At 36.9% G+C, this 27,625-nt stretch overlaps 1 protein-coding gene across 18 annotated transcripts in view; it reads left to right on the top strand.

The window, feature by feature from the left end:
- Positions 1 to 27,625, top strand: part of EYA4 (EYA transcriptional coactivator and phosphatase 4) — a 293,920-nt gene that overhangs the window by 47,638 nt on the left and 218,657 nt on the right. For 14 of the 18 annotated variants that reach the window (XM_059941173.1, XM_059941171.1, XM_059941168.1 and 11 more), the window contains one exon: positions 14,894 to 14,992. In XM_059941173.1, coding sequence (XP_059797156.1) covers positions 14,960 to 14,992 — 33 coding nt within the window. In that variant the 5' untranslated portion in view covers positions 14,894 to 14,959. Of the gene's footprint in view, positions 1 to 3,865; positions 4,035 to 14,893; positions 14,993 to 18,069; positions 18,210 to 19,155; positions 19,188 to 27,625 lie in introns of those variants that run through there. The other 4 variants (XM_059941172.1, XM_059941169.1, XM_059941184.1 and 1 more) reach the window with 3 other exon arrangements.

Here is a 27,625-nt window from a genome sequence, read left to right as displayed (position 1 = left end):
ACCTACTTTCTCAGGTTTATTTCTTTGTACCGTGGATATGAATGTAAGACTTACCTATTTTTATGAACGCTCCATGGCATAAAATACAATTAGGCATTTCCTTTTTTCTCCCTGGGATATTCTCACCACCCTTGTCCTCCACTGCCCCAACTCCCTTAATCTCCTTGCCTCTTACTTTTTGCTGCCTACCTGGACAAAAAAATCTACTCATCTTTCAAGGCTTAGCTCAAATGTCACCTCCTCTGGGAAGCCTTCCCAAGGCTCAGGCAGAATTAATTCTTTTCTCTCTGTAATACCATAGCGCCTTATGTGGGCTATTGGTATAAGAGCACATTGTGCTGGGGCTAATTTTATGTGAATCTATCTTCTAGAGAGATTCTGAACTCACTGAGGGGCGAGACCATATCTTTCCTCCCCCGTAGCTCCAGTGCCTGGGGTAGTGATGGAAATTCACTAGCTACCCTGTTCCCTGCACGTCTTCAAAGGACATACATCCAGAGCCAGACAACTACAAAGAATGGATCCTGTTTACATTTTGGAAACTGATTTCTTTTTTGCATATCGTCACTGAAGCTAGTTTATTGGTTCTATTCTATTCTAAATTATTTAAAGCTTTATTTGTACCAAAGTATTACTGATATTCTAGCAGAAGAAAAGATATGGCCAGCACGAACTGGTATTTTGAATAAACTGAAATTAAAAAGGCAGATTCTAGTGGAGACTTATGGTTTTCCTACTTCCAGTTTTCTCTAGAAACAAACTTCAGCCTCTTTGGTTGATTTCTGTTGAGATACATTTCATGTTATTTTGAAGAGTTTTTAACCCTCAGAATTATGGATTTCATCTGAGAGGAAGTATGTTCTGTATTTGTTTATGTCAATGTTTCAAAATATGGGGACCAAAAATCCTAGAGGTGTCCGTCAGAAGTATATGTGGCCATTTGGTGAGAGAAATTTGGTCATTTTTTTCAGGCATAATTTAGGAAGAAAAATTTGTTTAGTTTCTAGTGGTTTGTTTTCAGGCATTTTTCCACAAAAAGATGAGCAAGACCCTTCAAAACCACCAACTTGCTATTTAGGGGGAGAAAAAAGCCTTCTGTGTCCAAAAATAACATTAAATTAAAATGATTGTTTCCAATAGTTTCAAAAATTGTGGTTTTATTTCCTCGTATGAGTCATTTCTGAATGCAGTATGTGATTGTACTAAATCGTGATGAAGCCTTATTTGCTCTATGTTTTCGTAGGTCACGTTATTTATCAGAGAATCAGATCAGGAGAGGAATTTAGCCTAACTCTCCATTTTGCAGATGAATACTGGATTAGAGACGTTAAGTAATTTAGTCAAAAGGAAGCTAAAAAGAGAACCTTGTGCTGGAAGACACCCTAGTGCTGCCACCTCTACAACTTGCTGCCTGTATTTTTCTTTGTTTGAATTCCGCAAGGAGTTACAAATACTGGAATCAGACTTCCTTTGTATGTATCCTTCCGGGCTGCCACTCATCAGCGGTGTAACCTTGGAGAAGTTATTTACTGACCTGCTTTAGCCATAGTTGCAGCATGTGTCAACAGGGAATAATAATAGTACTTGCCTCGTGGAATTGTTGTAAGGAATAATTGAGTTTATACCAGAAAGACACTAAAAATGCTCAATATTTACGTATGTTGAATTGATTTCTTTGAATAAATTGTTGAGCATATTTAATATTCAAAAAAGGGCTCTTCATAATGCTGAAGCAAGATTTTTTTTAATCAAACTTTTTTTTTAAACAAAAGTCATTTATATCTTGTGTAACATATTGAAACAGATATTATAGGAGGTGCCTTTAAGGGACTTGACTAGAAGAGGCAAGGAGAGAGGCTTCTGGAATGCTGATATAGCCCTTTATCTTGATCTGATTGATGGTGAGATGGGGGTGTTGATGTAATAAAAATTTATCGGCTGTCAACTTTTGATTTGCATATTTTACTGTGTGTATGTTATACTTTACTAAAAAATTTAAAATACAGATATAGTTATATAAAAGAGATGAACAAAAAGGATTTACTGTATGGCACAGGGAACTATATTCAATATCTTATAATAAACTATAGTGGGAAAGCATCTGAAAAAGGATATATATATATATATATATATATATATATATATATATATATATATCTCCAAATCACTTTGCTGTGCACCCGAAACTAATACAATATTGTAAATCAGCTATACTTCAATAAAATTAAAAAAGATAATAGATATATTTAAAATAAGTTGATATCCCTCACTTTATCCATCTCTTCCACATCCCACAAATCAGGGCAAATTGTTGTACTTCAGTGTGCTTCCTTTCAGACATTTTTTCCTATACATGTGTAAATGTGAGAATTTTATGGGGATGTAATTTATTTTTATTTTACATTTTAGGCCAAAATGGATCATCAGTTATCTTAAAGTTGCTTTTGATTGGCTGTATTTTGGATATTTTTTCATATCATTACATATAGTTTGGGGTACTTTTGTTTAATGTATGACTATGTTTTATACTTTAACTGTTCCCTTCCTGGTATATATTTAGGTTGCTTGTGGGTGTTTACTATTACAAAGACTGCTGCAATCATGATTTTTATGTATCTTTTTGTATAACTGACCCAAATTCCTGTAGGTAAAACTCTAGATGTAGGAATAATAGATGAAAGAGTGTGTGCAGCTTGCATAAATGGTGCCAAAATACTTTTCAAAAAGGTTGTAACACCTTGTGCCCCTGTGATGATACTTGCATTTTTCTCGTAAAAGCCAAGGGCAAAATTTTATGCTAAGTTGACGCTGTAATTATTTGTGCTCTGGTTAATAATGAGACTCACACACTAATTGGAAGAGTTCACTGATAAGAGCAAATAATTCTGCTAACCACATATATAACAAATCTATGTTATATGTAGTTAATATCTCATTTAAGAATGGTTACTACTCCATTACATGAATGATTATTATATATATTCATAGTTCTTAAACCACTTGGTAGGAAGAAAAAAACTCAGTGTATATAATATTCATGACATGTTTGTACTTTGCACCATAAAATATTTATAAGAATTGTTAAGAGAAACTCTAATATTGTTGAGAATTTGTGAGGAATTGTATATTATTATTCTGTTAAGAGCCAACTATGTGCCAGGCACAGTTCTAAGCACCTTACATATATTACTATAGCTTTTAAACATGTAGATGAAAGGCATAGACATTGTATTACTATAAAGGAGATCACTCCATTTTGAATGTTATTAAATATTACCAAAATACCAACTGTATCTTATCAGTGTTCTGATTTGTAAATTTGTGAAATGTCATAATCTGTTTAATGAAAATTAAAGTGAAAGCATCAAAATCCAGAGAATTGCTACTCGAGTCCTGGCTAAAGTATCACGACACGTGAAGTTTAAAATGAAGTATGTTAATCAGTTGGCTTTACTGTTAGAGTCTTATATGTACAAAAGTCTGTCTCCAGAATATTCAATTCTTATAGTTTCTGGTTAATTAAGATTCTGGCTAACCTTTAATGGTTATCTAGTGCCTTAAAAGAGTAATCCAACTCAAAATAGCTAACTTATTCCTCCAGCATTGGGTAAATACAGCTATCAATTTTTGTGAGTTTTTTCTTCCTGCAGAATTTCCTGTTATTCTAAGGGATTCAATAGGACTTAGGCACATAAAACTGAAAATTATATTACTATGGGGAAACTGCTCTGTGCCTTTGAGAAGGAACTCTTGCTAACTTAAGTACTATATGCGTGTAGAATAGCTAACATTTTCCTCCCAAGAAATTTCATGTATGCAGTTAAAACACTCTTAAATTGATTAAGCATTTGTTATATATTTCCAGAAGCACTCAAGAGTACTTTTATGGTTATAAGAGTAGAGTGCATTAGAATGCCAGAAACCAACGAATACGCTAGAGGCCTTCAAAACCATGCCCGGCATTCCTGACTTTACCATATAAACACGCGGGACAGTCTGGAAAAACAAAACAACTCCCCTTCTCCCAAACGTAGGTAAGCTTGTGATGATAACACTTCAACTGGCTTGAATATTAATTTGATACTTTTTCTGTTAAAAATAATTTTTATTACTTAGAAAACAGAATGGAGAAGTAATAAATATGACTGGTATTTATTTCTCAAGTCAAGTATTATTTTACTTCAGATTTGACCAGTTACCTTTATACTTTTTGGAAAGTGGATTATACAGCTACCACAGTATTTTGCCTATTAATCTGGGAAGCTAAAAAGCCTTTTATAAATGTTGAATCAAAACTCTCACTGCTGTGAGGGAATTAAATTTCAAGCCATATACTCCTTTTATAGGGTGAGAAGCTGAAGTATGGAGAAATTACAAGGTTTTCCCAAAGCCTTACACTGAATCATGGCAGACGCGGAAATCTACGATTCTGTTTGCCTGATTCAGTCTGAACCTTCATGAAATTAAAGTTTTCTATTTCCTGACATGTGCCTGAAGAGTGTTTCCTTATTTATTTGTTCATTCATTCATATGTTATACAGGAAACCATGTTTTTGCAAGATACAGTCTTAATGTAGGGACTATAAATAATATTGTGCATTTATATATCTTGGATATTTTATTTAAAGAAACTCATTGTATTTTTCTTTTTCATGACAATGAAAAAATATTAAGGCATTAAAACCTAAGTTGGATTGTCTATATTCAGGCCACAGCAGTGTCTATGAGAAGCATCTGAAGCTTCTTCAGGGCTAATATAGTTTGTTCAAGCGTTTGAACAAGAACTTGGTGGAAGCCCCAGGTAGCTCTGGAGCAGGGTAATGACCAGGAGAAACCACAACAGCCATCAAAAGTACAGAAAGACCAGCGTCCACATCTTTATAACCAGTGTCTTTATATTTGGTTTAATCAGGAGGGGGCCGATTATTCTGCTCCTCTCTCATCTTCCTGAGTTTCAAGTCTCATATTTTAAATTCCTATTCATTGTGATCTTTTTCATACTCATTTAACCAGTATGTTCCCAAGTTTTCTTCACCCGCTTCATTTTTTTTTTTTCTCCTCCACCCTTTGTCATATTAAAACAGCAAATAGTATTTCTCTGGGTCAGACCTCACTTCTCCTTGATGGAACAGCTGGTGCCACAGGTAGCTTCAAATCAGCAAAATATTGCATCTTCCCCCTGCACAGCACCCTATAACAGAGAATCCAAAGGACAGAGGGATGCCATCTGTCCTTCACCTTTTCTCCAGAGAGTTCACTTAATACATTTTTGGTTGGTTTGTTTTCTTGTCCTTTTCTTGCAGTGCTGAGACTTAGGACTCAGACTTGGCTCTGGCTTTATGGCTCACCAGCTCTTCCCGTGGAAGAGTTCTTTCCCAAGACAGTCCTGAGACCCAAGAGCACTTGGAGCCCTGGGAACCAAACCTGTAGATTCTACAAACAGGCTCAGCTATGGCCAAGTGCTAGGCAAACCAACCTTCCTGCAGTTTAAACATTAGTCTTTTTTTTTCTGCTTTAATTTTTCCAGAGAATAATTCAGTCTTAAACAAACCAGCAAACAAACAAAACCCCTAGGGCCTTTCTCAAAGGAGCATTCTTACAGCTTTGAAAATTTATTGTTATTAATTTCCATTTCAGCTAGTTTGATTTCCTTTCCATTTTTTGTCTGGGTATGAATGTAATATTTGTTATACATTAATGCTGATCTGTATTGATTTAATGTCAATTTATAATTTAAAATAATGATGTACTATGACCTACTTCATATCTACCTTCTGTTTAATGCATTTCCTATGCAGTTATGCTTTTGTGGCTGACTGAATTCCTCCCTAATTCCCGTTGGGAAACAAAGACTTTTTAAATTAAAGATGTGGTCTTATTAACTAGGGGTACTTAACTTGAAGAAAAAAAGATTTAGGGGTGACATGAATGATAGCACTCTCTTAATGTCTAATAGCCTGCTATACATATGAAAGCGGGATTCAGTTTCTGCTTTGTGGTTCTGGTGGGCAGACCAGAGTAGAAGTTCTGAAAGGTAGATTTTTTAAACTAATATATAAGGAAGAATTGACAGAAGGAAAGAGAAGTAGATGGTTGTATTCAATGGAGCTAAGAAGCTTTAAGTATTGTACCTATAAACTCATATGATCAGTCTATTAAACCCTACTTACTTCTATACTCCTCATGATCCCAAGACAAAGAAATAAGGTGCTATGGATTTCATTCATATTCTCTCTTTCTTTCTTTCTTTCTTTCTAAGTTTGCTCTTAAAGTCAAAACATATTGCAGGGGAGCAAAACATGGAATTGAACAGCAACACCAAATATATTTGAGATATTATTTTATGAATTCTTTCAGCTTTAGCCTTTAGGAAATTCTTTGGATTTCTAGAAGCTATAATGGCAGATTTTGTAAATGTGATCCTGCTCTTAATGCAGTTACAAAGTCAGTGGATTCTTTTATACTCCAATGCTATAGGGAAATTTATTGAGAGAAAAGAAGGTATTCAAACTTTCTTAGATGCCTCAATTAAAAAATCTAGATGAATAAAATTCTCCTTAGGTGTCCCAAGTTTTAGGAAGGCAAATAGCATTATATTTAATTAAATTCTTAACTATTATTCACTATAGACACAATTCAAGCACGTAACTTGTCTTTCAGTAAGTCAAAGTTACTGCTATATTTTATATCTCTCATGTTTACTTTGTTATACGTTGGATCCTCTACCCTTAAAATGAAAAGTAGGACTTTCAGGTGTCCTGAAAGGACAAGGACTCACATATAGACTTGTTTTATTCCAAAAGTCTTTACTAGGAATCACTAAATCTATATTTCCTCCAGCAAGCCATTTTTTAGACTTCTAGGGTTTCAAGAGCTGAATACTAAACTTAGAAGATGTATTCTTCAATTCTTTTAAATTTGCAACACATTTTTCTCAAGAAGTGTGTAAAGGCAGCAGATATGTGTTCAGCAATGCATGTGGTACTATATTCTTCATCAGAAAGGGTTCCTAGATATGGAAGAGAGGTTTATGGCTGAGAAAAAATCAGACTATTTATAAAGAAGGGCTCAGATAGTTTTTTTCTGCCAAGCTACAGGAGAGCCAGTTAGATGAACTATTACAGTGCATGCAGAAAGAGTCAGTGTGAAGTGTAGTTTGGGAGGAGCAACAGGGGCAACAAGTGAAAAGGAAAGTAGGTTTACAGAGTCAGTCTGAGTTTGTAGGTGTAACAAAAGTTGCCCAAGCTCAGAATTCTTTTAGACATTTCTCTGAGACCAGCTGGTTACAACTGCGTCTATGTTTTCTAAGTTGACTAGCCAACCATCAACAGTTAGCAGACACAAACAAAATAGAAAACCTTGGCTGGCCCTTATTGTCAAAAACCAAGTGATGGTAATTTATAATTCCATGAAGATTACTGCTATCAAATGCACCTATCACTAAGGACCCAAATGACTATCATGAAATTCAGCTTGTTATAATTTTTTAGCATGAGAAATTAACCACATTATTTTTAAACGTTTTGTGTTAAGTGGACCATTTTGCAAAGTCCATGCCCTATCTTTGTAAACAGTTCAAAAATAGCTCAGCATCTACTTTGTAGCTTGGCTTCATTTAAGGCGATTGAAGTCAGGCATTACTGTTCACCCAGATCTGCTTCTTGGACACCTTTGCTGTTTTCCTTTTGTATAAGCAGGGACAAGAGTCATGTGCGTGGTCACAGAATGCCCATCTTACCTCTCTGAACAGATGGCCATAGAATTGGAGCTAGGTGTTCTTTGTGCTGTTGGCTTCCCTCTCTGGCATGCTGCCTGAGCAGTTGAAACCAGCCGGTGCCTGACCCAGCTTTACAGACCCATTAATGAAATTTGTAGGGAAATGATGGGATATTGGTGCAGAGGATGTGAGAGCAATGCCCTTATTGACGGTTGACCCAACTATAATATCTCAAGAATGTAATGGGAATATAAGTTGTTAGACTTCTTATACAATTGCAGTTTTATGTGAGACAATATGCTTAGTAAAGGAGAGAATTTAATTGAAGATTATGAGGATCGCTCACGGAATCCAAGGAAGAATTGAACAACGAAGCAGCAGGAAGAGCAAGAGAGACAGTGAGGCTTCAGGAGTAACAGGATCCAGGGGCTTACAATTCCGCCAGGACTTTCTTGCCATCTCCCGCGTTTGATTCTCTTTCTGGGTCAGCTCCTTCCTGTCTCTCCCTAGCAGATCAGCTAGGGACTCATGGCAGTAAAGAGCTCCCAAGTTCTATATCCTAGAGATTTTACCACTGAAGGAGGACTAGCCTGGTACTTTCCCAAGCCCACATCCTAAGCCATTGGAAAAGATTGTGACGAGTCATTAGACTGAGGTAATTTGGTGTCACTCGGAAAGCCCTGGCGGACCTAGTGTGTTATAAGCTGAATATGGGTCAGTGTAATAGGTGTATATATAACCCCATGCAAGCAAGCCTTAATTTGGTACACAAATGTTTTTGAAAATTAACTTGCAGTTTGATAATCTGCAAGTCAAACAATAGGTTAGCTGTCTGAATGATGGAATACAATGGAGTGACACCTCCCTTGGCCCAGGAAACTCTGCACGTGTAATAAATCCTCCAAAGCTCCCACCTGGGTTAAAAGGGGGCTGTGCCAGAGGTGACGGATGGGACTATCCACACACCTCTGTCCCCACTGCAGAGTCTGCACAGGGGCTAGAACAAGAGTTTGGATGGCCTGCAATCTTTACATCTTTCCCTAGGAATATACTAGACATTTGGAACATGGGTGGGGGGATGTAGTCTCTTTCCCCCTTCTTTTTTCTTTGCACTGCAGCAAGAAGCAAACATAGCCTCTACTGTGTAAGCACCCTCACTGGAGACTCCCGGTGGAAGTCCCAGTCTTTGGCTGCAGGGCAGAGTGATGGTAGCGAAGAATGAGGGGATGGTGAGGACAGTGGAATAAGGCCTCGACCACAGGGAGAAGGAAGGTGGAGGTCTTCCTCAGAACTCCCACTTTGGTCCATGGTCCCAGGCAGCAAAAGCATGTGACTTCTGATTACTTGTTGTGGGGCATTTTGGCAGAGAGATGTACTGCCATAGCTGCAGGTAGGACCAATGAAAGGATTTCTGGTTTATCCCAAGGAAGGGGTATACCTCTGAATTGTTTTAAGAGAATAAAATCATATCTTTATTTTAAAACTTATCACTCTGACTGCACTGTGAAAAAATGAGGTTCAGGGAACAAGACTAGGGGACCCTTCGGAGGGCGCTGCTCCAGTCCAGGGATGGCGAGGGTTTGCACTACTATGGTAGCAGTGAGGAGAGAAACATGGAGAGATTGGAGTGAACTCTATGAGGTATTACTAGGTAATTGATTGAATGTGGAGCGTAGTGGGCAAGGAGTGGATGACAAAGCCCAGGTGTTCAGCTTTAAAGACCAGTGGACGGCCTTGCCACATGTGTACGTAATCCAGAGGTGTAGCTTTTGGTGGTACAGCTTCTGTCTTCATCCCATGCCAGCCCTGGAACAGAGAGCACCACCCACTCCCCCTTCAGGTTTGCGTTTATTCAGCCAGGGTAAAGCATGCCTGGACAATCTAATTTTTACTGATGGTTTGCTTAGAAAGACACAGGATTAGGGTTACATGACACAGGATTAGGGTTACATCACACAGGCTCCCCAAACTCCTCTGACTTCGTTCAACATCTTCTCTTTCTTGAAGGCACAGGGTCCTTTACTGTGTCTACCACCTGGATCAAGCCTAAGTACCTCATGCCATTTCTGAGAATTGTTTTTAACATTTTTGATGTATAGATCTCATTAACTATTTAAGTTGAAGAATTGTTGATTTTTTAATTCTGATATTCTAAGAGATAGGAGTTTCCAACTCATGTCTAGAGCAGAGTTCAAGAAAAGGATATGACCAATTTTCTGTGTATTGAAAACCTAACTTCAGAAGAAATCATCTAACACAGAATGGGTGAGGTCGCTATTATTCCTGTTTGAAATTCACCTTTTCTGGGGGAATGGCTTTGAAGTAGAGCGGGGAACTAGATTATTGCCTCATAAAACGGCATGAGGTTACTGTTATACCTTAATTTTATATCTTTATTAAGAGGCAATACTTCTCTTACTTGATTCGAAGAGGGTTCTTGTCTTTTTCTCATATACTTGTGAAAACTAAATGTTAAAGGATTTAGCATAACAACCATTGCTAAATTATGATGTAAAATAATACTGTGTCTACAATTAGCCCAGGTAGTTTTACTTGGTTCAATAATATAAAACCACCGGGCTCATAATATTTTAGTACTTTAGTGTGTTTGGCAAAGAAAGAAATTCATGTTACAGTAAAACAGTTAAACTAAGTAACAATTAATCTCAATTTTAAGGAATTATAAAGCAAAGTATTATGTTATTACATGGAACATTGATGCAAATAGCTCCCCAACTGGAACATTAAATAGATTCTGAACCAGTGGTTAACAGAAAAAGGCTAGTTTTTGCTAAATTCTCTTATGCTTGAACATCTTTCTTGAAGACTTAATTTTTAATTTCACTTGAAATTTCACCAGTGCCCTGAGATGGTGGCCCTTCTGGAAGAGGATCCCTTCTTTCCTAATGATCAGTATCTTTAATTTACTTCTTGTGTATTCTTTCTGGAAATATTACATTTAAACCTTGATCACATCTTAATAATCATTTTAGTGTGATAACTGTACATGTGTTGTGGGTTGAATTGTGTCCCCCGAAAGATATGTTTAAGTTCTAACCCTCTTCCCTGTGAATGTGACCTTATTTGGAAATAGGGTCTTTGCAGATGTAATGGAGTTAAGATGAGGTTTTACTAGATTAGAGTGGGTGCTAATCCAGTGACTGGTGTACCTGTAAGAGTCGGGAAATTTGGACACAGAGACACACACACAGAAGAAGGCCCTGTGAAGAGATAGGCGGGGACAATATTGTGTGACAATGGAGGCAAGATCGGAGGGACGCATCTACAAGCCAGGCGATGCCAAGGATTGTTACAAACACCAGAAAATATGAAGAGACAAAGAATGATTCTTTTCTAGAGCCTCCAGAGAGGGCGTGGACCTGCCAGCATGTTAATTTAGGACTTCTTGCCGTCAAAACTATGACAGAATAAAATTCTGTTGTTTAAGCCTCCCAGTCTGTAGTACTTTTTTACAGCAACCTTAGGAAACTAAAATAGCATGCTATGTTGTAAGTAAATAATAGGTTACATTGGTACTAATAGTCATGTTATTGTATGTATATTTTATTGCTAGGTCAGGTGAATAGGAAAATACCTGGTGGACTAATCTCAACATTAAATTTTCTGAAAAATGACAAGACTCTACCTGAAAAATACAGGACAGGTCAACATTTTTCTTAAAATAGCCACATATTTGAGACAGGATTTTCAAAGGCTAAATTATATGGCTGTTTACACTTTTTGTTCACATCATCAAGTACATTATGTATGATTTCATCCACTATTAATTTTGTCATTCATTCAATTAATATTTGTTAATCACCTAATGCTTGCCAGGCACTGAGCGAGGTGCTGTAGATGACACTAGTAAATAGAATAAAGAATACCTGCCCTAAAGAGATTACTCTGGCTTTGACATTTATTCCATAGGGAAAGCCACAGAGGTCACTTGGAGAAAGTGTCTACTACTTAGAAAATTCACTTTCATTGTTTGCTGTGGTTTTTACTGATCTTGTAAAATCATTTTAGCATCATTTGGTTTTACTTACTCTGTGCTCCTGTATTACGGTGGAAAAAAATAAAATTTTATTTATTGCACAGAAAATAAAATCAACAGTAATCAAAGAATGTGAAGCCAAATATATAATTCTTTATCAAATTATTTTTATTTTTAATGTTTCTTTTTAATCAATATCCAAACACACACTTAGTTATATATTACTGTTAGCATAGCTAAAATTTTGTGTTCTGATTTTTTTCACTTAATATACAATAAGTAGTTTTTTGCTTTTCCATGTCATTTTTATAATTATACTTTCGATCCTTAAATTATATTATATTAAATTTACTGACCATAATTTGTTTAATCAATGCTCTACAAAGTTGAGGCTGCTTCTAGTTTTTATTATGAATAACACTGTAGTGAATACCTTGTGACTTTTGGAGTGGAATAGTTTACTCCTTAGGAAAGTCATTGGGTAAAAAAGTTTAAGCATATTTTAAAATGCAGTGACAGACTGCTTTCTAAAAATATTAGAAAACTTGACATTATCAGTGGCAGTTGAATGAAGACACCTTTTTCACTGTATCCTTTCCAACACTGGGTGTTAGTAATATTTAAAATGGTTTAGTTATTGAAGATGTATATAGGAATCCAAAATGTATGCTTGTTGCTTAAGTTTACATATTTTGGCAACTGTGAAAGTGAACACTTTTCCAAATGTTTATTTATTATTTACGTTTTAAATAATGATCTGTATTTTCGCATCCTTGCTTAAGGACCTTAAAAGGTCCTTAAACTTTTCCTTACCAATTTCTTTGTTCTCAAGGTCACAAAGTTTATAATATTTATTGAAGATATTTTTCATAATCTGTTGTGTCCTTTCACTTTTGGGTCTGTTTTTCTCTATTCAGAAATACAAATTTTTTGTTTTGTTTTTACATAGCTGAATATAGTGTCCCTTCCCTTTGTACTATGGTACAGTGTTTTTACCATTCATCTTACCCATCTATTAGAATGAAAAGGAACATCAGATTCTCCTCTTCAGGAGGGTATTTGGCTAATTTGTTTTCCAGGTAGTGAGGAGAAAATGGTGTGATGGACCATCCATCAAAAGGAGATGATCCATCAAGATTCCCTCCTGGAGGAGAGAGGAAGGGCTCATGCTGGTAGGTGTTGAGTCTTAGCAGGTCAGCATCAATTAGACTGGTGGCCATACATCCTAAGGTGTGCACCATATCCAGGGTGAGGCTGAGCCAGGGAGGTCCTGGTCACCAGGGGAGGGGACAGTGTGCAGGGCCAAGGATCAGGAGGTCTGCTAGGATAGGAGGAGCAAGCAAGAGATCAGCAGGAAGCAGGAACAGAGAGAGAGACCCAGATGTGATATGAGGGTCCATAAGGAGGAGATGGGGGAGAATGGGAGAAGAAAGATGGAGGTGTGAGGTAAAAGGGAAAGAGTTGGTCTTTTTCCAGTCACCGTTTCTCAGGTCCACCTCCAACACAAAGGATGACATCTTTAAATCTAGAACTTCTTGCCTACCTATCCTCCTGAATTCAGATGTATACCGCAACACCTTTCAGTGTGCCTTAATATCTACACTTCCCCCTTCCCATCTTAAATGCACTTTAAAATTGTGCTTTTCTTTAAAATGACACTTTTCTGGTTTTGCAGTATTCTCAATCAGTATCTTACTGAGACTATTACATTATATATGTTACCATTACCATTTTATGACTTTTAAAAATTAAAATTAGAAAAAATTTGAGAAAATCAGAAAAAAATTAGAAAAAAATGTTTGATCTGTGTCTCTGTGTTTGTGTATGCATAAAACAATTTACACTTTAAAATGTCTTGTGTTCTAATAAGGAAAGTAACAGGTTTATTGTAGACCATAATGCAAAGCAGAAATTAAAACCATGCCTACCTGGTTGTAGTAGGGAATATGTAAAACTGAGCAAAACGCTTGCATATGTTGAATGTTCAATAAACTGAATTGGGAACATATTGTTTCTGCAGATTGGAATACTTATTTTCCACTGAAATTATATGCTCAGAAATTTTTGATGTCACCAAATATTCCTTGAAACGTGCATTTAATAATTTATATCTGTGTTTATGCCTATGATGAACACTTTTTTATATAAATCTCTTTTAATCTCTCATATTCTTTTAATTTTATTTTAGAACTAGAATATGAAGGGCTAGAAATGTATCGTTGCTATTTTAAAGTGCATTTCATTTATTCGTGAGTCTGAACATTGTTTTGTGGTGATTGACCATTTTTCTTTAGGGGTGTGTGTGCCTTTCTATTTGGATTGTGAGAGCTCTTTGTATGTTAAGGACATTAGCCCATTGAGTTTGATATTTGCGGAGATACTTCTTTTTATATTTTCATGTATCTTTTAATTGTGATTATTTGTGTGTGGGGGGAACTCAAGGGGGTGTTTGGCTTTTTTGTTTTATATTCCATTGCTTTTATTATATAAGTCTTCTCTATCTGGGAATTAAAAATATATATGCCTATTTTTCTTAGAGTTTTTTAAACTTCAGTTTGCCTAGAAAATTTTTAATGTATGATATGCAGTAAAGACGAACTTTTTTTTAGTAGTTTACTGACCAGTTGTCCTTCCCACATATTTCTGTAATATCTTCTTTAGCATAATAGTCTTATTTTCATTCTCTTTTTAAAATTGGGCGTGCATTTTATAACATTATATGTTTTAGACTGAGTCTGGCGACTAAGACAAATTTTCCTGTAATAGAGAGCTGTCATATTAAAATACACATTATATTTTTTCAGTTTTATGTACTTTAGAAAATGAATGGTTAACGCAGACTTTTAATTTTTAATCTGTCAATTGCTTAATGACAGACCTCTCTCAGCAAAATAGCAGCCTAGGTGTTTATTACAGCCTGGGTCTCTGAAGCTGTCCTCAGATGTTTTTGCTTATCTGCAGGATGCCTGAGTAGCTGTTTATATATCTCAGTTTTACTATGATGTGATTTTCAAGATCATTATTTCTATCAGATACGGGGATAATGAATTTTGTTCTTTAAAAATAATGCTTCTACAGATTAGCAACTATCACGTAAATCAAAGTTTTGGTAATTTTACAAATAATTTCGCAAGATAACTTTCTCATTTTTCCACTTTGTTTTCATCTTTTTGTTTTAGATAGTCCATTTTTGATTGAAGGAAGCTGCTTCTACTTGGGAGTGGCAGGAGAAGTAAGAAAACCACATGGAAGACCCCCAGGATTTAAATGAACAATCAGTAAGTCTTAACTCAATCTCAGCTTTGCTGAAAAATGTTGTGATAAGACTACTCAAAATCATACTAAAAAGAATATATTGTAAAAAGCAAGTTTTTTGTTATTTTTTAGTTGATTTTTAAATTCTCTTTCAAGATCATAAAACAGACCTTTGGAAATGTATACTCTTTCTGATTTATGATATCATATTTTGAGGTCTTCCTTGATTGTCTACTTGTAAAGCCAGTGGTAGAAAGATGAGGGCATTGAAATCATGCCAAGTGTTTCTGACAGTCTCAACAACTTTACACACCTCCTTTGTTGGGTTTTCTTCCAGATGTGCTTGGATAGTGCATGTGTTGTTGAATGTCAGAGGCATGAAAGGAGAAGCATATTACTAGCATGCTTATTGTTCATTTCAAGGATGGTGACCACAGTCCTGAAGGGATTTCCGTATTTGCTAAGCTCTTTGCGGAGTGAAGAATGCACAAGATTGGTGGCAACCATTTTAAGATTCAGATTTCTCAAAGGGAAAGGATTTATATGGGCTTTCCTCCTAACTTTTAGTAGTGTCTCCATGACACTAGTTCTTTAGTGTGTGGAACTGGCATCAGTGGGAGATCTTCCCGCACAATCCCACAGTTCTGCCAACTGCGGCCCAAGCTGTTCTGCCACAGACAACTAGTGATGTCACAAGTAAGGAGATACGTGTACTTACTACGTGTGTGTTACGCAGATTGATGCTAGTCTCCATTAGCTTGTATAATTATGACTTGAACTTAAAGTCTCATGTTTCCATCAGGCAATAGAGGACAGTGTGTTGGTGTATAATAATGTGGTTCTAGAAACGATTTCTATAACGAGTGCAATTTGAAAATTCAGAATAATGTGTGTTCTGGTGTATACATGGCATTCTAAGTTAATTTAATTTATTTTCTATTAAGTATTTCATTTAGATGAAATGATAATCAAGTTTTTAATTTACAGACAGACATCATGACCATTATCTAATTTCTTTGTATATTATATTATTATTTAATTTCACATGGCATCATTACAGGAAAAATGTAACAAAAAATTACAAAGCCATAGGCTATTAAAAAATCTGTCAAATAGTAGAGATATTATTCCTCAAAAATGGCTCGAGTTTTTACAAAAGTAGACAACAGGCAGTTGGGAGGCAGGGGCTTCAAGGTAGTTTTTTAAAAATTCTGGTTATCGAATTATAAGTATTGGTAGTATAGACTCTAGCAAAAGGGACGATAGTCAGCATGATGATATGTCGCCCATGCCATTGTATGTTTTTGGATCCCAGTGGCGTCAGAGGTCTGTAACTGTGACCATATACGTACCTGAGTGTATGATGACATTATCTTAGTGGTGATGCTTCATGAGAGGACTACTGTCTATCTGTACTTTTGTCTAACACACTGAGGGTTACTTAAAAGTTTGTGTCCATGTGTGCAAGTATGCATGAGTGTGTGTGTGTGTCTGTGTCAGACTGACCAACTGTCCCTGTTTTCCAGAGACCCAGGAATTTCCTGGGACATGGAATTTTCAAAGCTAAAGCAGGTAGAGTCTGTGCAAACAGGGATGGTTGATCCAGTTAATTACCTTAGGGTGTGTATATACTTAAGAAAAAGTTTTTGTTTCAATACAGTTAAAAGAAGTTAAAGAGAATATAGTTTTAGGTTTACCGTTAGAATGAGGTTATTACCCCAAATGCTTCATACCACCTTTTACAAAGTGAAACCCAGCACTTGTAAATCATATAGAGTTTCCTTCCAGTGATATTTTAGGGCTGTGGAACTCAGTATTTTAAAAAAAAATTAAGTTCTCAGTGTTGTTAATGTTCAGCCAGGTTTGAGAATCAGAAGTCTTGGGTGACCTCAGCTCAAACCCAGCTGCTGAATCGGTGGTGAGAATGGGAGAGATTTTGAGAGAAGGAAAGAGTGCTCTCCATCCTCCCTTTCTCTTTTCCTTTGCCAACACTGAACTCTCCATCTGAGGGTTATGAGCCAGTCAGAGTCAAATTGACAGCTCCTGACCTGTGGAGTGGTTTGATAGGCCATCAAGAGTGGGCACTTCTGCTTTAAACCACAGGAAACCTGAAGTTTGCGTCAAGTGTTCATGGCTTAATTGCTTTGGTTTTTATAAACATCATAAAGCCTTCTTCTTCAGCATTCTTGGACTTATAAGAACATACAGGCTCATCTGTTCATCTTGTCCATGTGCAAAGGGACGCTTGAGTCTATTAAGTCCCAAGTCAGAGTTGGGACTTTGCAATGGTCTTCTGACTCCAAGTCCAAAGCTCTCTCCATGCCTTATCGCATTTGAGTTTTCTTATTTGGACTTTCCTCACTATAGAATCAACTCCCATTACATTGAAATGATTCCTATTTGAACGAAATCTTTAAATGACTTTAAATCTTCCAGAGTATATTGATTAATGTCTCAAAGCTTTTTGAAAAATGATACTTAGTGTTTATTAAGATATAGAACAAATAGGGTGAAATTAAAAGAGAGCTCATAATAAGATGAAAGGGAATTTACTTAGATCATAGCTATTTTACTTCAAGAAAGAGTTTTTTTTTTTTTTTCTCTAGGCATAGACATAACAATAGATGCCAGTTTGCGCACTTAATGCACATCTAGCATTTTCTGTATACTCTCTCCCATTCTTACCATATCCTTGCAATGTGTTTGTTATGGTCACCATTTTACAGATAAGGAAACTATGGTTTAGAGAATATTAAGCTCAAACAACTCTTAAGTAGCAGAGATTAGAATTGAACCCACTGTTATCTGGTCCTAAAACCTGTAATGAATGGATTTTGCATGATACAACGTAAGGTAAGGACTTGAGTTGTGATATCAGACATCTCTGACACTTAAATACCATTGGGAAATTTCTCAAACTCTTCCTCATCTGTAGAGTGGGGAGGATAATAAAAAGATGTTATAAGAAGGACTCAGCACATGCCTTCCTTAGAGTAAAAACTCAATAAATGTTAGCAAATATTACAATAGCCTGATATATTCATATGGTCTTTAATGAGTATGTGTGTTCATTCTTGCATATTCAACTACCTTCTGGCAGACATCCCTGACTGGAAGCACAGAGGTCTATGGACTCAGCAGATGAAAACTGAACTCACCAGCTCTCCTCTCACAATTTACCCCCCTTTCTCCTCTATTCCACTACTTCCCATCTCAGTGGATGGCATCATGAGCTACTGAGTAAGTTAATTCAGAAAACAGGTAGTCATCCTTTTCTCCTGCATCCCCATCTCAAAGTCCTATCCATTCTTAATTTTTAATATCTCTCAAAGTTGTTCTCTTATCTCTATATCCTTATTTTGGATCTTTATTTTTATCTCTTAACTGTCTTTTTCTGTTTTGTTTCTAGAGTGGCCTTCCTAATTTACATACCTAATCCCATCATTATTCTACTTAATATCCTTCACAGGCCTTTTCTTGCCTTCAAGAGAAAATCCCAAGTGTGTAGTAAAGCACACAGACTTAATTGCTTGTCTGTATCTCTAGTCTTATTTCTGGCTTCTTTCAGTTCCCTGAATCTTGCAGACTCTGTGGTTTCTATGCATTTGCTAGCACTATAGCCTCTTCCCATATGGGCTTCTTCCCCACCGGAGAACTTGTAAATCTCGAAGACTCACTGAGGGCTTTGCTCCTTCTGAACAAGGCTCTCAGGTTGCCTCCTTCTTCCCCGCGCCGTCAGCCACGCTGGGTCAGGGGCCTCTACAATGTGCTGCCATACCCTTTGGCATTTACCTCTATCCCAGGACTTACCCCACAGAACTGAAATCTTATCTGTTTATTTGCCTCTCTACTAGATTATAAACTACTTAAGAGTAATAGTGGGTCTTGTTCATCTTGTATCCTTACTTCTTAGCACAATTCTTGCTGACATTCAATAAATGTTTTCTTCAAAAGCTTTTATATACTGTTAGTAAGGTATGTTAATGAACAGCCTGACAAATTTTAGAAAGCCAAAATGTTATTCTCAGAATGGATCACTGACTCATGAATTCATGTATCACTTAACATTAAAAAAAAAATTGCATATAACATGTAACACTAGTTTAACAGCATGTGATCAAAACAAAGTTTGGTCCTTAATTTTTTTTTTTTTTTTTTTGCATTATATCTGGATCATTTTTTGCAGTCTGGCTTAGAGAATCTAGGAAATTTTAAGAGGTAAGCAATTAAACTAAGATTTAACTTTCATATTTGTCTGAAGTTCTTTATTAGAACTTCATAATTATTTAGAAGCAGTTTGTTATATCCAATTATAGCTTGCTACAGTTTTTAAGGAAATGTTGCTCTTGTTAATAAATATGAATCTAGATTATACAAAACAGTATTTATACTGATAATCAGAAGTTCATTTGATACTCTGAAATATATTATATTCCTTGTATTCAAATAAAGGCTGAGCAATATTTATGTTTTTATAGCTTCTATAGTATCTTTATACACTGAGGTATTTTAAAGTCTTATTTTGGTGGTGCTAAAGATTCCCACAGATTTTTTCTGGTCTGATTCATTCATATCAAAGTGAGAGGGAGTCTGGCCTAAATTAATCGTCGAGCTAGAAGGTTTGAAAAAATATGTTGTTTGTTAATTTTATGTAGTATATGTTATACAATAAAATATTAGTGGCTACTAGGTAAAATGAGTTACAGTTTATGGTACAGTTGCATTCCCTAATATTAAAACATTAAGGGCCTGAATTTTCCTACTTATGTAAAACATTGTTACTGAATCAGTTAATTTATATTACTGATGACATATTTCAACTAATGATGTCTAAATTAAGTCACATCCATTGGATACATATTTTACATCGTATATTTCAGCAGCATTTTTAGAAGTTCATATATATGTAGATATTAATAGTATTTATTTTCTTGCATCAAACCTGCTAATTTAATAATGCGTATTAAAATTCTAGTTAGTTTAATAAATTAATCTCTTTTCTGTCTCTTTTTCACCCCTGGAATACCAAATGATTTTAGATTATTCCTCAGCTGTTTGTTCTTAGAGATTCCATATTATCATTTTTGACTATAGCCACTAGCACATCTTTAAAACCTGAGCTGCTCTCTGAGCCATTTAGACAGTTTTCTAGCTGTTGTATGGAATTGAATATACCATCAAACTTATCATCTAGATGTAGAGCTTAAGAATCACCACCTTCTATCAGTGTTTCAACACTATGTAGAAAAGAATTATTTTTATTAGTTTCGGTTTAAATCACTATTTCATTTTTGATAATGTAGCATTATCAATATCTGGAAATCCTATTACTCTTCTATTGCTTTTTTCTTGGATAGTCTAATTGATTTTAGAGCATGCATACAGTGTATTTTATTCAGATCTAACTGAAATCAGGTTATTGCTTTTGAGGCTACAAATCTGGAAGAACTTGTCCTTTTAACTAGTCAAAAGAACCGTATTTACAACATGTATTTTTTATACCACCCAACTGGACAATATACTTCAGAATTCAATGGAATTCTGCTTAAAGCTGAATCAATTTCAGAACTATTGTAACTCCCAGTTGCCAATTATGGCTTTGCTTTGCATTTAGATAATAGAGTACCTAAACGGTGAAATTACCAAGTAGATACGTTAAATATATTTTAATTTTTATTAGTCATTGAGACTTGCTCTTTCATTTTAAGCAATTTTCTAACTTTGAATTTCTATATTTTTGCATGAGCTTATGAAGATTCACAGGAAGATTCCATGAATTATTATCTTCTATGACCTTCTAAAATTATAACTTAATTTAGTAAAACTTTCCAACAAATTTTAGAATACACACACATATGTAAAGAGAGAGAGAAGGAAAGCTCTGTATTATACAGAATACGGGTTGTAATTGCATACCATTTGTCAAGATCTAGAGAGTAAATATTAGACTTTTCTTCTGTCAACTCCGATCAGTTTGCGGCAACTATGTGGAGAAGAACCCTAAAGCTACCTCCTGGCTCATTGGAAGAGTAACATTATCAGTAGAGTGCAATCTGCCGTGAACTTGGTAGGGAGGAGGGGTGGCACCAAAGCTCATACTTGATGATACTGAGCTGGGTAGTTATCCAGCTTTGAGCACTTTGTTTGCATAGTATAGGTGCAAATAAGAGCGATGATATCTTTGGGTACCAGAAGTCTCTTATCTAAATTTACAACTTACATATGGTATATTGATTGTCCAGTAATTCTACCTTATGAATTAAAATAAAAATAACTATTTATGATAGAAATACAATCTGTTTTTTTCATGCTTCAATAATTTTGAGAAGTGGGAAAATTAATGTAACGTAACTTTTGCTATAAGGTATATGCCAAATGGAAAACATTCACTAATGAAAACAGCTTGCATTCACTGATAGCTGTCCTGCTAAGTGCTTTGTGTGACTCATCTCATTAAACCATACAACAGCCCCATGTGGCAGGCTCCGTCATAACCCTGGCTGACAGAAGAGCACGCTGATGCTGAGCTTAGAGATCACATTCGAGGTTGTGACCGCTAGAAAGCTGTGCTGATGGAGTGTGAGCTCGCCAAGTCTTATTCCAGAATCCATGCTGCTGCACACATTATCTTGCCTGCTTTCATCAACTTAAATCGTTTTCAGACCCTTCAATACATTTGGTATCTTAAAGTATGGATTGAAACTCAACTTGATCTCAACTTATTTAAACAAAGAGCAAAAGTTTTAAATATTGTGGAGAGAAATGTAAGTTATTCCACTACGATTACAAATCAATTGCACAATTGTCGTCACTAAATCTTCAGAACAGGGAGCGGTAAGATAGAAGAGTATATGAAACTTGATGATAATTCAACAAACGCAATTAAACCAATAAAAATTTCTCACCCTCTGTCAGGAAATTTGTTAAACTAAGGATTAAAAGATGAGTATATTACAGTTTCTGTCCTGCCCAAACTTTTAGTTTAATATATGATTGTAAGATGTTCTAGAGTTATTTTAAAATGAGATTTGGGCAGTAGCTACTAATTTATTCAGTGAATATTTGTGCGGAACTGCTATATTTGAAGCATAGTTTTAGATGGTGGAAATACTTGGTGGACAAAATAGACAAATATTATTCTCATGGAGCTTATTATATTCTAGTGGGGAGAGATGAACAGGAAACCAGTATTATATACTAGAAAGTGACAGTGTGGCCAGAAAAACCAAATAAAGCAGGGAGGAGGATGGGAAGTTCTGGAGCTAAGATGTATGGGTGGAGCAAGTTGCAGTTTTGGGAGAGTAGTCAGGAGGATCTCACTGAGAAGATGGCATCGTGCAAAGATTTGAAGAAGCCATGTGGGTATCTGGGGAAAGTGGATTTTGGTTAGAAGGAACAGCAACTGTGAAAAAAGTGAGATGGCACCATGTCTGGTACAGTCAAGGAATAAAAAGGAGGCCAGTGGTGGAGAAATCAAGGGGGAGATAAGGAAGTGATCAGAATGGGAGTGTGGAGGTGAGGAGTACAGATTGTGTAGAGGTCTTTAGGCCACTGTAAGAGATTGAGCTTTGCTCTGAGTGACATGTGAAGCAATTCGAGGGTTTTAAGCTTAGGGATGACATGATGGGACTTAAGTTTTTAAAAGATCATCCTGTATGCTATGTTGAAAATGGACCATATGAGGTCAAGAGTAGAAACTTGGCTATTCTAAGTATCCAGGTGTGAAATGGACAAGATAGCAGTAGAAATGTTGAGAAATGGCTGGGTTCAGGATATGGTTTGAATGTAGAGCCAAGATGACTTGCTGATGGATTAGATGTGGATTGTGAGAGAAAGAAAGACCTTGACTTCCAGGTCTTTGTCCTGAGCAGTGGGAAGGATGGAGTTGGGCATTTACTGAGATGGAATGAGTTAGAAGGAACAGGTTGAGGGTGGAGATCAGGAGTTCAATTTTAGACAGGGTAGCAGAGACATTGCCGTGTTTTCACCAACCCTGTTTCATACTTCTCTTTTCTGGTGCACCTGGGACTACACTTCCTAGCCTCCTTACATTTAGACAGGATGATATAGCTAGTTTAGGGGAAGTGATGTTTGCATTATTTCCAGGCTGAGCCAGTGAGAAGCCTGTGCATGATTCTTTAGTCTCTATGTTTGCCTAGTGTGGAGAATGAGGAGGAGGGTTACAGGTAAAGATGGCAGAGCTCCAAGATGGAGGAAGATTGAATTGCTGAGACCCTGAATGGAGGACAGCTTCCCAGGAGACTATTAAGCAACTGAGTTAATAGGGACATAATAAGTTTTACCTGATATTTGAAAAATGAGTGGAAATGTTGGGGGAGTCAGTTAGTTGTAACCATGTGGAACCCAGGAGAGAAGGTTGGACTTGAAATACATTTGGGAGGCTTCAGTGTATTGATGGTATTTAAAGAACTATTATTGGTTGAGATCACCAAGAGATGAAGTCTAGATAGAGACAAATTGAAAGGACTGAGCTCTGGGGCATTCAAATTTAGAGGTTAAAGAGATGACAGTTTACCTAAGACAGCGTCTTTGTCCTGCTACCATCACACCTGAGGTATGCCGCAGCTAGTATACGTCGCCAAAGTCAGTGAATTCTCCTTTGATGTGCTTTCTTTCAAATTTCCTAACGATCATATATTATGCCTGAGTTACTGGTTACTGGGTTTACCCCTCTCGAGAGAAAAAGCCAGCATACAGCCTTATAGGTATTCAAACATTACTCACTTCTTTGCATTTTCTGTCAAAGTAACAAAAAGCCATAAATATTTAGAAGAAAATAGTCAACAAGTATTACTTTCTTATTGCTGTGTTTGTAGATATGATGTTTCTATTCATCCCAGCTTAGCAAAGAATTGATCTACATCAGGGATACTCAGCTTCAGCATTACTGATGTTCGGGTGGGGTAATTATTTGTAGTGGGGGACTATCCTGTGCATTGGACGATGTTTAGAAGCATTTCTGGTATCTACCCATGAGATGTCAGTAGTACCTTCTTCCCCTCCTCCCCCACTCTCTTTCTTTAGTGACAGTCAATCAAAAATGTCCCTAGCCATGGACAGATGTCTTCTGGGGGGAGGCAAGCATCATTGATCTATATTATGTCTACTTTCAATGAGTTATTTGTTTATATATTTATTCCCTGCGAAATATTTGAGGAAGTTTACCTGAACATTAATATAATATGCTATATTAAATTATTGAGGGAACTGGGATGAAAAGACAAACACATGAACAGAACCTAAGCAAGAAAGCAAAACAACATTGCCAAGTTAACAGTATAGAATAATAAGTACTATGCTATCAGCAGGGAAAGTCTGTTCAACAAAGGTCAAGAAAGGCATTCTAGATAGGCTAGGTCATACGTTAACTTGATCTTTAAAGAAAAGATGGAACTGTATGGGCACAATAGGACCTATCCTGGCCTGGTGAATAGCAGGAATGAAAACTCAAAAGTGCAAAATATAAGGCAATAAAGCCTGCCCAGGAACTGTAGATGGATTAGAATGACTGAATGAGAAGCTTTGTGGAGATGAAGATGTAGAGTGGTGGGGACTCTGGCTGAGAAGTCCTGAGACCAGACTGAAAGGGTCTTTGAAGCCAAATTTCGGTATTTACAAGGTGTTTGGTTACCAGCATGATGCTTGTCATGACATGAAGTGTAGAGATGTATAAGATGCTGCCCTATCTTTGGACCTTTATCTTGGACGTAATGGAAAGTCCCATAATTTTTGAGCAAGAGAATAGCATTTTAAAAATGTTGTTTTAGGAAAATTAACCAGATGGTAGGAAGATTAGTGAAGGTGTGCAACTTGGCACGGAGGATGGTTTAGGCGCCCTTGAAGCAGTTTTTGTGTGAGCTGAAAAGGGCTAAACCAGGGGCAGGAAACTTTTTTTGGCAAAAGTCAAGACAGTAAATAATTTTGGCTTTTGCCATGTAGTCTCTGTACAACTCCTCACCTCTGCTGGTGGGGTGTGAGAGCAGCCATAGGTAACGCATACGTGAGTGGGCATGGCTGTGTTCTAATAAAATTTTTTTTACATAAACAGGTGGCAGGCTGTGGATCACACGTGGCCAACTCCTGACCTAAATGTGTGACAGTGGAAAGAAAGCTAGGAAAGAATCAATGTAAAGAACTTGAAGCTTTACTGAACTTGGGTAACTAACCAACAGGGTTAATGGGAGGAAGGTGCATGGTAGATATGGAGAAGGAAAAGGCAAGGATTATCCTGGAGTTTCAAGCTTAGGGGGTACCAGTAAGAGTTCAGGACCACGTGTCAGTGACTTCAGTAATCAGAGAGATGTGTTTGAATTTAGAACTTTGGAGAACACGTCAAACTAGCAACTGGTAAAGCTCTGTGGTGCCGTGGAGGAGATGTCTAGACTGGTCACGTAGAGCAGAACAGTATTTTTTAAGATGCTGTATATAAGGGGAAATTATAGCTGGCAAAAGGGCAGGAGGATGAGGATACACTTAGAAGAATACTATGTTCATGAAGTGGAAGGAGGAAGATGGATCAGGAGAGACTGAGATAGGGAAAAGAAAGGAAGGTCAGGGTAATACTGTCTTCAGAGCTAGTGTCCAAGAATAACTTTCAGGAGGAATTGGTCATTGCTTTCTGACATTTCAAGAAGGCAAGCAGAATGGGGGCTAAGAAGAAGGCTATTTCATTAGAAGGCCATTGATTAGAAGGCCATTGGTGGCCCCTCAGGACACAGTCCTTTTAGAGTTCAACACAGAGGTTGAACACAGAAAAGATGTAGAGACATCTCAGAGGTTCAACGCAGAAAAGATGATGAGGAAGTAAGAGGAAGTTTGTATGTTGGAAGAAGAGAAGCAGATGAGTGATTGAAGGGAGCACCTTTTTCAAACAAGGGGAAGCTTGTGTGTGGTTGGTGACAGGGGGGAAAAGGACTCCCGTGGAGAATTGACTCAAGTTGTCACAGAGGGAGGAGGGGTCAGCGGAGGTCAGAATGGAGAAGATAATGGTGGGATGAGGGAGGGATCCACCCTCTGACTGAAAATGTTAGAGAATGCCCGTATCCTTGGATATTCTAAGGTGCTCTCCCTGGATGACATTCTTTTTTATTTAGTTCCATAGGAGGGAAGTACAAGGTCAGGAAGTGAATGGAAGCATGGTAGGATTAAATGCTTAGGTAGTATAATTAGTATTAAATGTTTAAGAGGATCAGCAATAGGCATTATTTTAAAAAATGGAAGGAGATCTCCTAGAACTCAATATTGTGAGACATTTTCAGTCTTCTTTTAGCAAAGTAGGTCACACTGATTAGGACTTGAGGCTGTGTGTTAGCATGGAAAGTTTATTTATTTATTTATTTATTTATTTATTTATTGCATCAAAACCATTAGGAAGAGACAAGAGAAAAATAAACACTTTTGTGGTCAATGAAAATGCCTCTCATCTTTGGAAGAAACTGCTTTCTCTGTTTTCTTTGGATATCAGTACATCTAACAAAAAGAAGAGCCTATTTACTTAGACGGGATTGTGTCAAAGTAGACAATAGAGTCGGACTGAGAAAGTACTTGCCTCAAAGTACGTGGAATCCTATTATTTCATATCTTCTTGGACGGAGGACTGATTTCTCTGCTCAGACTTCTTTAGGATGCAAATACCCTTGTTAGTGTTCACATGGGAAGAAGTTCACGTTCAATCTCTTGGCAGGAGCCAGCATGGCAGGGTGGAGAAAGGTCTGCCAAAAAAGTAGAAGAGAGTTCAAAAAGAAGGGACAGACATTGCCTACTTCGTTTAACTTTTACTGTTTTCCCCAAACTGCTGTGGACGACACCTGTGGACAGCAGATTATACCTAGATTGTGAGCCCCAGATGCTCACAGCTAACATTTATGCAGTCCTCACGTGGGCTTTCTGAATGCTTTGTGTATATCAGCTCGTTTAATTCTCACGACAGCTTGATGAGGCGGGCACTATTATTATCCCCCAGTCTATAGATGAGGGGGCCACCCAGCTAGTGGGTGAGGGAGCAGGATTTTAACCGAGGCAGTCTGGCTCCAATATTAACTGCTAGGCGAGTCCCCGGGGAAAATGCGCTCTTGATTTTGCAGTCCTCCACCCTGACGTGTGTCTTCAACCACAGTGGCAGCAACAACGACACTGAAATGTTTTGAGTGTTCATACTGAAGGAGAAAAAAATTTGATCTGTGTCCATTTCTTTTATATTAACATTTTCTGTAATTCGCAGGTCACACCAGAGATGATGTGAAAGGGGCAGAGGGAGGACTATAAAATAGACGGTTCTTTATTTTTCAGTCTACTGATTAAAAAATGGGCGTAGGTGGAATTTGGAGTCTCTGCTGTTTTTTCTATACCAGGGCCTTTCGGAAGATCCAAAAGCACACTCATGTTTCCTTTATATTAAATGTCTCGCCTAATTTATCTCCTTTTCATATGGCCACGCTTGATACTGAGGGCTAGTGGGCTTGTTTTAGAGGTAGTAGGGAACTTTAGAGATTGCTCTTTCCAAACCCTTTATTTTATAGATGCAAAAATGGAGGCTGGGAGGGCTTAAGCACCTTATCGGGCTAAGGCCATTGCAACAGCACTGTGGTTTTTTTTCTTTGTTTGTTTTTTTTGCTTTGTTCTTAATGTTTAAACCC

This window comes from Balaenoptera ricei, chromosome 12, assembly GCF_028023285.1.
Source record: "Balaenoptera ricei isolate mBalRic1 chromosome 12, mBalRic1.hap2, whole genome shotgun sequence".
NCBI classification, from domain to species: domain Eukaryota; kingdom Metazoa; phylum Chordata; class Mammalia; order Artiodactyla; family Balaenopteridae; genus Balaenoptera; species Balaenoptera ricei.
This window is presented reverse-complemented; position numbering and strand designations above follow the sequence as displayed.